This window comes from Ipomoea triloba, chromosome 13 (genome assembly GCF_003576645.1).
Source record: "Ipomoea triloba cultivar NCNSP0323 chromosome 13, ASM357664v1".
In the NCBI taxonomy this organism is placed as follows: Eukaryota; Viridiplantae; Streptophyta; class Magnoliopsida; order Solanales; family Convolvulaceae; genus Ipomoea; species Ipomoea triloba.
In genome coordinates, this window is record NC_044928.1 from 20,199,625 (window position 1) to 20,209,813 (window position 10,189).

A 10,189-nucleotide genomic window follows, 5' to 3' on the forward strand; every position below is an offset into this window, starting at 1 on the left:
TATATATATATATATATATATATATATATATATATATATATATATATATATATATATATATATATATATATATATAGGGTCAGGTTCCTGTGAGGCCATGCGATCACTCTCTATTAGTGTATTTCTGAATACTGTGTGGTGTATTTATTCATATCTAATGCAATCCGCACCCGCCACACGGGAAACATATATGTCTGCATTTGATCATATATATCGTGTGAGGCCATGTGATCACTCTCTATTAGTGTATTTTCGAATACTGTGTGGTGCATCAATCTGTACCTGCCACACGGGAAGCATGTCTGCATTTGATCATATATATCCTATGAGGCCGTGCAGTCACTCTCTATTAGTGCATTTCTGAATACTGTGTGGTGCATTTATGCATATCTAATGCAATCCGCATCAGCCACATGGGAAACATGGCTGCATTTGATCTCATATATATATGTGTGTGCACGCGCGCTCAAATACGGCTATGCCTTAATATGAGGCCACACCATTAGGTATGCAAAAATACACCAATAGTTTTAGAAAACACACAATAAAATGCATTAATGCACCACAGAACGCATTATTATGTATGCATAAACACACCACACAGTGTTCGAAAATGCATCATTAGGTGTAGGAATGTATGATGCATTTTTTTGGTGTGTGGCCTGGTCGTACGGGAACTTAGCCATATATATATATATATATTCCTTAAGAGTAACTGCCTGCATGTGTTATATATATATTCTTGAATTCAGTTCCTTTGTATTTTAGCAGAGCAGCGTTTTGAATAGGGTGTTTGAATTATTTAATTTGCGTATATAGTTTTTACCTAGACGAGATGCCCATAAGGGAAGTTGTGCGCAACCCAGCAATCGGCGGCGACTTCCCATCAAAGCCGATGTCTCTATACGTAACAATATGGGACGCCTCCAACTGGGCCACCAACGGCGGCCGGAACAGAGTGAACTACCGATACCAGCCCTTCGTGGCCGAATTCAGAGACCTCGTACTGGAAGGCTGCGCCGTGGACCCCATCGAACAAATCCCGTCCACCAACTGCACCGACCGCCACGCCGCCCTCATGGCGCAGCGCTACGCCACCCTCACGCCGGAGCAGCATCAGTCCATGAAGTGGTTCCGCGAGAAATACATGTACTATTCCTATTGCTACGACGTCGTTAGGTACGCCGCGCCCCCGCCCGAGTGCGTCTTCGTGCAGTCCGAGCGGGACATGTTTAAGTCCAGTGGTAGGCTGAGAGAGCGGATGAAGTTCCACGGAAGCCACCGGAAGCACCGCCGTTGCCGGACCTCCAGACGGCGAACTCATGCCGGTATAGCCCAAATCTAACGGCAATTTATATCGTGGACCAGGCCGTGGTAATCATTTTAATTAAGGGTTTGTTTTTTTTGGAAATCAAGTTTCCAGTTTCTATCTATCTTGTGTATTTGTGTTAATATTCTATGTATCTTTTGAAGGCATTCTGTGTATTGTAGACTATGATTCTGTGTATTCATGTTAGAGGTATTAAATATAGGTTGTGACGTGTTTTATGTATTCGAATGTTAAGAGGATGGTTTCTGTGTAGTGGTTGTGTCAATATTGTGTATTCCCTCAAGTCATTTTGTGTATTCTAGACAATGATTTTGTGTATTTCCGGAAGTCATTCGCGTCCCACCGTCCACTAACATTTAAAACGACGTCGTTTCGGACCACTGTGGACCGTGGTCCACAATATAACGATTGAAATCTAACAGCAGCTGAGTGGATATGAATAAAAGGTATATTTTTAATATACTAAAATTACATTATTTAAGTACTGATGCATGCATAATATATTATTTTATATATTATTATATTATGTGCATTCAGTACATAAATTATGTACATTTAATATATTAAAAATATACTTTTGATTCATGACACATTGACACTAAACAACTGTAGGTGTGGACCATGATACACAGGAAATTTTTGACTAACTTATGTATTATTTGTGTTCATAGAGTGAATGTTTGGTGCTGGTTTTGACATGGTGTTGTATGTTGTAATATTATTGTTCCAAGAAATTAAATTCTCTACTTTATGTGAATCAAGTTGTAGTACGTAATATTAATTGAAGTATGTTTTACACAGTTTTAGGTTCCATGTTTTTACCCTTTTTTTTTTTTAAATTCAAAAATATTATCTAATATGTTAATGTCATAATTTTTTGTTAGAGTCATTTTCATTTTTGGTCCTACTGTTATTGGAGCATTGCCAATTTTAGTCCACTTCATTAATTTTTGTCACATTGCGGCCAGTCTTATTTAGTCTTTGCCACTTTTAGTCCACCGTTAAAATTTTCGTCAAATAACCGTCCAAAACAGGGGTATTTTGGTATTTTCATGCTTTGATCATCTCCTTTACCATTTGCAGTGGTTTTCCTTGCACATTTTCATCCAATGAAGAGGTCCGGCGAAAGCCATGGCTTTGTAATGTGGCTCACATGGCTTTCGTCAGACCTCTTCATTGTATGAAAATGTGTAAGAAAAACCACTGCAAATGGTCAAGAAGATAATCAAAGCATAAAAAGACAAAAAATACCCTTGTTTTGGACGGTCATTTGACGAAAATTTTAATGGTGGACTAAAAGTGGCAAGAACTAAATAAGACTGGCCGCAATGTGGCAAAAATTAATGAAGTGGACTAAAATTGGCAATACCACAATAACAGTAAGACCAAAAATGGAAATGACTCTTTTTGTTACATATATAGCTATTAATCTCTATCTCTATTAGTAAAATAGAATTGAATCAATAATATTTGTTGTTTCTCAAAATTATAATTCAAAAATATAAATTAATTAGAATAGAAACCAATTAGTATATATATATATATATATTTGATCACCAATGTACTCTTCAGAGGTAGAAAAAACAACTATATCCGGGGTTGCGTGATTAGTGGCTCCATTATCCAGAAACCAAGTGTTAGAATTGAAAGAGGAATCAACACCCAAACTATCTCGAAAGACTAAATTAGCCTGAGGACCGGAAGCACTAGAATAACGACGAAAACAAGTGACCATCACACATCTGACAACGGATATTAAAACCATGGCCACACTATTTCCCTCCACGACCTCGATGCGGACTACCTCGACTCCAGCCGCCATGCTACTGAGCACCGCCTCGGTACTGACCAGATCGTTGGTCATTACCTCGGTTCTGACCAAAACAACGCTACTCTTGCTGGTGCCTTTCACCTCGCTAAACAACAAGGACAACTGGCATATGCAACGAAAATTCTTTGGCACCTAAAAAATCTGACAATTCCTGCAAAGTGACTAGTTTTCCACGAACAAATAACGACGTCGTCAACGAGCGGAATTCCGGCTGAAGTCCCCTGAAAACATAGAGATTTTGTTCATCAAAGGAAATCGACTTGAGCCCGTCCAAGATAATTTGTTACCAATGAATCCCCTTGACGCAAAGTTTGTAGTTGGCCGAGAAGATTTAGTGCTCGAGCACGAGAGGAGGACGCCAAAGCACGCTCGGCCGAATCCCAAATCTCTCTAGACCTCCAACGACCAACAACTAGGTGCATGACCTCCTTAGACATGGAGGAAATAATCATTGACATTAAGGCTTGATCTTGCTGCACCCAAACACCATACGCTGGATTCGGTAACGGAGAAGCCGATGAATCGCTAGCTAAAATGGTGATAAAAGGACATACTATAGAACCATCTACAAAGTCCATCAAATTCTAACCACGCAAAAAAAGAAACTAATTGTATTCTCAAGAACAAAAACTTCCTTGTTGTCAACTTGATACTCACAAAATGGTAAACAATGGACATGGAGTTTGTAAGAATAGGAGATGAGGACACAACAACATTTGATTAGGTCCATTTAGAAGAACCAACATATTAGTCATGAACAGAAGAGTGATCAGCCAGGGGAAGAACCCTAGCTTACTGATACCATACTCTGGATTAATTAACATAGTCACAAAATACAACAAATAAATAAAATACAATAGTTACAATATGACAAGGACACATAGAGTTCTAATACGGAGATCAATTACAAATTATGATGCATTTATTTTATCACAAACTAAAACTTATTTTCATATAAACTAAGATATAAAAAAAAAATACAAAGTAAAAGTTTGAGTGACAACTATTACCGGTGTGTATATTGGTTAAATCCCGTCTTGTGATCATAGCCGACAAAAGATTACAAGAGATAAACCAGCTTAAGTTACTCATAATTAATTGACTCAAACTAATAAGACTAATGATATAAAATAAAAATTGTCGAACATAATTATTTGTTGCCTATAAAAATATATTTTTAAAAGAAAATTTACAAGGAAGCAATCCTTTCGATCATACAAACAGTGTTTTAAAAAAAAAATAAAAATTTAGAACTGTGTTTTCCCAAAAGTCTTGCTACTTCTAATTAATATTATGTTAATCAAATCTCTTAATTTGAAATCTGATTTTAGTTAAATCGTTAGAAAGGATATCAAAATAATAAGCTCTCGTAGCTCAGTTGGTTAGAGCACCCGTTTAGTAAGCGGGAGGTCTTGAGTTCGACTCTCAACGAGGGCAAATTTTTGCCGTAACCCTTACGATGAAAGCAATATAAAATAGATTTTGCTGAATCAGCAGCAGCATTATATATTAGCACTATGAAGTTGGAACTGAAACCTATTGTCTAATTTATGATAGCAATCTCTAAAGATTACTGCACAGATTGAAGGGATATTGACTGCTCATCTTCTATACAACAACTTTCTAAGTTTGTATACCCCCCACCACCATACCATACCTATCACCAACACCAGCATTTTGGCTGCCTGCACGAGCATTTCGACCACCAACACGAGCATTTTATGCAGCTCGGTTGTAAACACCCGCATTTTAGCTTCCATTTTGGGCATTTGAGCCTCCATTTCGGCCAACACCAGCATTTCGTGCAACTAGGTTTCGAGCACTCCAGGCATTTTGGCCAACACCAGCATTTCGTGCAGCTCGGTTTCGAGCACTCCAGGCATTTCGTGCAACTGGGCTTTGAGAATTCCGGGCATTTTGGCCAACAGCTGCATTTTGTGCATCTGGGCTTCGGGCATTTGATGTTGCAGCAGCATGTCGGGGCGGTGTTTGATCTGTTTTGTGGAGGGAGTGTTTGGCGGATCTTTTGGAGTTGAGCTTTCGTGTTCATGTTCTCCATTTCTTGGACGAACCTGCATAGGTGGCGGATATAGTCGGGGTAAAGCTCTAAGTTGCAGTGCCCTCCTCCCTTAATCCACAAGGGCTCGTACGGATCCCTAGCCATTTTGCACAGTCGGTCACCGTGCAACCAGTTCACCACATCATCTTCCGTGCCCTGTGGATCAAAACACCACCTCAAACGAGAAATGACAAGCAATCACCGGAATACATATGGATCAGAAAATTATGTCTTTGCAGTTAACATGTGCCTTCAGTTAATAAATTATGCGCTTGTAAATAAATTAAAGGCACATAATATGTTATCTACATACTTAAACTGCAGGCACATAAAGTATTCCGGATTTCCGGGCTAAAGTAGTTGGATTCAAGGTTTTACAAGTTAGATCTGCCATCTCAAACATCGAACATTTGTTAAGAACGAACACACTTTAAGGATAGGATAGGTCTCATGGCATGTACGGTTCAACAATAAATCCATTGTTGATTGTCTTTTTAATTGATAGAAAGGCAATCACTTTCTAAAATTATTCTGTGCAATAAAGACGAGAGACCAGTTGGGTATAAGTTACGAAGAAAGATACTATATAAAGAAGTGAAAACCAATAAGTAGTTTCTATATGTATGGTCCCTTTAGAAAGAATCTTGAAGCCTTCAATGACCATTTCTATATGTGTGAGATAAAACTACTCTAAGTGCAATCCTTCCCTGAAGTGAAACAAAGATAACTGTCACGTAGAGCATATTAAAAGGTATGGTTAACACCAAGGTGTCATATTCGACTTGTCGATATTACACATCTGAGAAAAAGGCAGTTCGGAAGTGCAATTTATTACTCTGTATGTGCTTTCCGTTTCTAAGGAAGGATAGTTTTGATTTAACAGGAATAAGAGGACAAAAGTGTGACGAATTCAATTGAATTTCAACTGCATTTGAGTTCAAATAGGAAGGCGTTAAGAGCACTTACATGTATTACAAGCACAGGGGATTTCACCTTCCGAATCTTGTTTACATTCTGCATGTCCACACGACAATTGGTCAGTCAGTATTGCAGCAATAAGCACATAAATTGGTAAAAACTAAACAGTCGTAAAAACTAATCTCATTGGCACGAGCTCGTGAGATTGAGACGCCAACTGACCTTGTAAATGTCACAACAAAATGCAAACTTCACATGACAGAGCACACGAAGACCAGAGAGAATGCCACTATGCAGAACTACGCCTCTCAGCCTTGGCAATCGAGCTGCCAAGTGCAATGTCGGGCCACTTCCAACAGACTGTCCATACAAAATCAGATCTTCCTGGCTAACACCATATTCAGTTTGAAGGCATTCATATACCGCCTCGATATCAGCATATGTATCAAACTCACTTGGCTGATCCATAACAAAAAGCATAGCGAGATCATTAAATCAGTAAATCAAAGATTTTCCTCTCACAGATAATATCAAATTCATGGTGCTATTACTATATACCTTCCCATTAGAAGCTCCATAACCAGAATAGTCATATCTGCATATTTTGATTGAAACAGAAGTAATCAATATTCCCTCTAGAAAACATACAAAGTTAGCAACATCCCTACACTATTGGGCATAGGCCTAAAGGGACAAGCATAGCACCAGGTGGCCAGGGGATTGTTGGGCAAAGGTCCTGAAAGTCGAAAATGTGACACTGACTGCTACGCAAGTATAAGGAAATAAAGTTGCGCCCTTTGCTACTAGCTATAGCTTTTCGCGTAGCAGTAAGCACTTGTTACGCTTGATCTTAACAAGTAGTATTAGAACGCTTGATACTAACATACACTAAAATGGGCACAAAAACAAAACTACATAACAGAATTCAAAATCAGTAAATTCCCTATTTCTTCAAGGACCATAACTGGTTTCTGATTGGGACTTTGGAGGGGGATAACTTAGATTACTTCCAAGTAAATTGAATAGTTCAGCAAGTACTACAAGTTGCAAATGCAGCACACATCCATCCACCCATCTCATTATGGAAAAACAATAATAAATGCAGGCTAAGAACAGTGTGAGAGCGAAAGATGGGTTGGGTTTCAAGTTCCATTTGGCACCAAAGTTGGGTTTCAATGGGCAACAGTGCATTTGACAAATGGAGCAAATTGAGAAATGTCCCCATCACTATCACTATCCAAACGCACCGCACAAACTCTTTTCATGTAGGTGAATGCCACCCAGTGAAACCTGTCACTTTACCATATCAAGATTCAAGAAACAGCAATTTTTTTTTTTTAAAAAAAAAAAAAGGTGGAAAGGGACTTGTGAGCAGTGAAAACAATAAAATTAACCCCAGATCTTCATCACTTTCACTTTTCTTATCCTCACCCAAAATCCATAAAATTTTCAGATCAAATCCACAAAAAAAACCAGATCCAAAACCCCAAAACCCCAAAACCTCTCAGATATGGTGAATTTAGAAAGATAGTGTAAATGAATATAATAAGTAAATTATTAATTTTGTATTCCTTTTAGGCATGAGAAATGGATAAAAGGAGCACGCCACCCAGCAGACAGAACTATTTCCATTTTCCTACCCACAAAACCAAAAAAAAAAAAAAAAGGAATTTTTTTTATTTATAGATAGAAAATAAATACAACAAGAAGAAGGGGATTCACCATATCCAAGAACTCACATGTGTGTATATAGAGCCAGCAACAGTAAAAACACAAATGAAAAAAAAAAAAAAGATTTTGAGGTTAAGAAAATGGGGAAAAAAACAAAAAAGAAAGAGGGAAAAGGGAGAAGAGAGTACAGACCCCATAAGGTTGACTCGGAGATTAGCTTTAAGCTGAAGAAACAAGTCATAGAGGTGGCCGAGATCAGCCGCATTGCCGTGAGAGTATAGCATAGTGAGTCTAGCGTATGGGTTCTTGAGGTAAAAAGCAACGATCTTGTTGCCTCTTTTGGTGTCCAGAAGGAGCACATCCAAACAAGGGTCGTCGGAGATGGGCATGGAGGAGGCGGTGGACACGGCGGCGAGGCGCCCGTCGTCGCGCTTCTTCACCTCGTAGGTGGCCGGAGACGGCGGAAAGAAGGCGAACTTGGCCGCCAGCTGAGATACCAAACAACCCATCAATATATATATGATTGTAAGTAAAGTTGGAATAATAATCGGAAGAAAGATTGAATTTTTTCCCGGCCGGCACCGCCCCCAGAGCTGAATGGGCTCTGAAGACGCAACTCATGAATGCATGAGAGAGAGAGAGAGAGAGAGAGAGAGAGAGGGTTAATTGGCTGAAAAATGGTGAATGGAAGGATGGGTTTCGGTGTTACAGAGAGGGAGAGAGGACTACTTGTGTTTGGCTAAATCTGTGAAAGCTGTGACAGTGAGAGTGAGTGAGTGAGAGAGAGAGAGAGAGAGAGAGAGAGAGGTTTCTGTGTTGTGTTGTGCTGTGCATAACTGCATAAGTGCATATAATAGAGAGTGCAGTGTGGATTAATGAACCCTTGGGGTGGCAAACTGGCAAATGGCAAAGAAGGAATTGAAGAGAATGCCAATTGGCCAAATTCTAGACATTTTTTTTTCTTTGAAGTTTTTGTTATGATCCACCTCAATCATTACTAAGTAAATTTACTTTTTGGTCAAATAAATTTAAGGTAATGCACATCAATTTAGAGCCAATTTCATTTTTAATCTTTGGACTACTATGGCACTATCGCATTTAATGCTACTCTTTTAGTTTAGGATCATTATTAGTCAGAAAAATTGTAATTTATGCCCCTTCATAATATGTCAATTATCAATGTCACCCCTGAATTATTGTGGTGTAAATATTGCTCCTCAATTTTCAAAAACGGTACATATATTGCCCCTCCCGTGGTGTAAATATTGCCCCTCCTTCATTACGGGAGGGGCAATATATGTATCGTTTTTTAAAATTGAGAAGCAACATTTACACCACTAATAATTCAGGGGTGACATTGATAATTGGCATATTATGGAGGGGCAAAAATTACAATTTTCCCTTATTAGTCTAAATTGGTATTTATTTATTTACTTATTTATATGTCACAATTAAGGGTTACACTTGTGTAAGACCGTCTCAAGAGTCCTTATTTGTGAGTCGGGTCGGGTCGGGTCAGGGCAACATTTAATATCATACTTATATGCTCAAATATAATACTAATTAAGAATACAATTTTTGTTACTTATAAGAGAAAAAGTATTACATTTTCTATAATAAGTAATATTGACAAGTGCCCTTACTTATAAGGAAAAATATAATACTTTTGAGGAAAAATGTAATACTTTTAAATCGAAATGTAAAAGTATTGTATTTCCCTTAAAAGTATTACATTTACCCTTATAAGTAACAAAATTTTTATTCCTGATTAGTATTACATTTGAGCATATAAGTATGGCATTTGTGCGTATAAGTATTACATTTTCATATTGACTCGACCCGTCTCACGGTGAGACGGTCTCACACAAGTTTTTGCCCACAATTAATTATTTGTTTAAAATTTATATCATTTCACCATTTAATAAAAATGATTTAACATGTAACAACCTGTTTGGTTTACAAGCAAAGATATGGTGATAGGAGTGGAAGACCTGTGTATTACCGCACCTTCTTTTCAACACTCGGAGGGCCAGCACGACAATGGTTCTTGACACTACCACCTTGATCTATCAGCTACTTTGAGACCTTGGCAAAGCAGCTCGTAACACACTTCGCACGGAGTATGAAAGCTAAAAAACACGTCATGGCTTTAGCTTTTGTACAATAGGGAAAGTTAGAGGCGTCGAAAGAATTCTTGTACGATGACAAAAAGAGGTACAGACAATAAATGATCTATATTACTGAACGACCCTAACATTGTTCATGGAAGCTTTGAGATCAAGAGACTTGTACACTAGCTTGGAGAGGTAAACCCCTGAAACCTACGCACAAGCCATTTAGTGAGCTAACAAATGCATAGAAACAGAGGAGGCCTTACGCC

The 10,189-nt window shown here is 38.3% G+C and overlaps 2 protein-coding genes and 1 non-coding gene across 3 annotated transcripts in view; 2 read left to right on the forward strand and 1 right to left on the reverse strand.

The window, feature by feature from the left end:
- The window catches only part of LOC116002909 (probable xyloglucan endotransglucosylase/hydrolase protein 30), a 5,541-nt gene extending 3,893 nt beyond the window's left edge, over window positions 1-1,648 (forward strand). Inside the window, exon 4 of the mRNA XM_031243092.1 lies at window positions 820-1,648. Coding sequence (XP_031098952.1) covers window positions 820-1,345 — 526 coding nt within the window. The 3' untranslated portion in view covers window positions 1,346-1,648. The remainder of the gene's footprint in view (window positions 1-819) is intronic.
- A 2,876-nt stretch (window positions 1,649-4,524) lies between these two features.
- Window positions 4,525-4,598, forward strand: TRNAT-AGU. Its single transcript has one exon. It is a non-coding gene; the product is annotated as a tRNA-Thr (tRNA).
- Window positions 4,599-4,632: 34 nt separating this feature from the next.
- On the reverse strand, window positions 4,633-8,697 carry LOC116001553 (alpha/beta hydrolase domain-containing protein 17B-like). Its single transcript, XM_031241434.1, has 5 exons — window positions 8,002-8,697; window positions 6,697-6,733; window positions 6,361-6,597; window positions 6,187-6,234; window positions 4,633-5,376 (listed from the first exon to the last, which is right to left on the reverse strand). The coding sequence occupies exons 1-5, from the start codon at window positions 8,316-8,318 to the stop codon at window positions 4,822-4,824; spliced, it is 1,194 nt and encodes a 397-aa protein (XP_031097294.1). The 5' UTR covers window positions 8,319-8,697; the 3' UTR covers window positions 4,633-4,821.
- Between the last annotated feature and the right edge of the window lie 1,492 nt (window positions 8,698-10,189).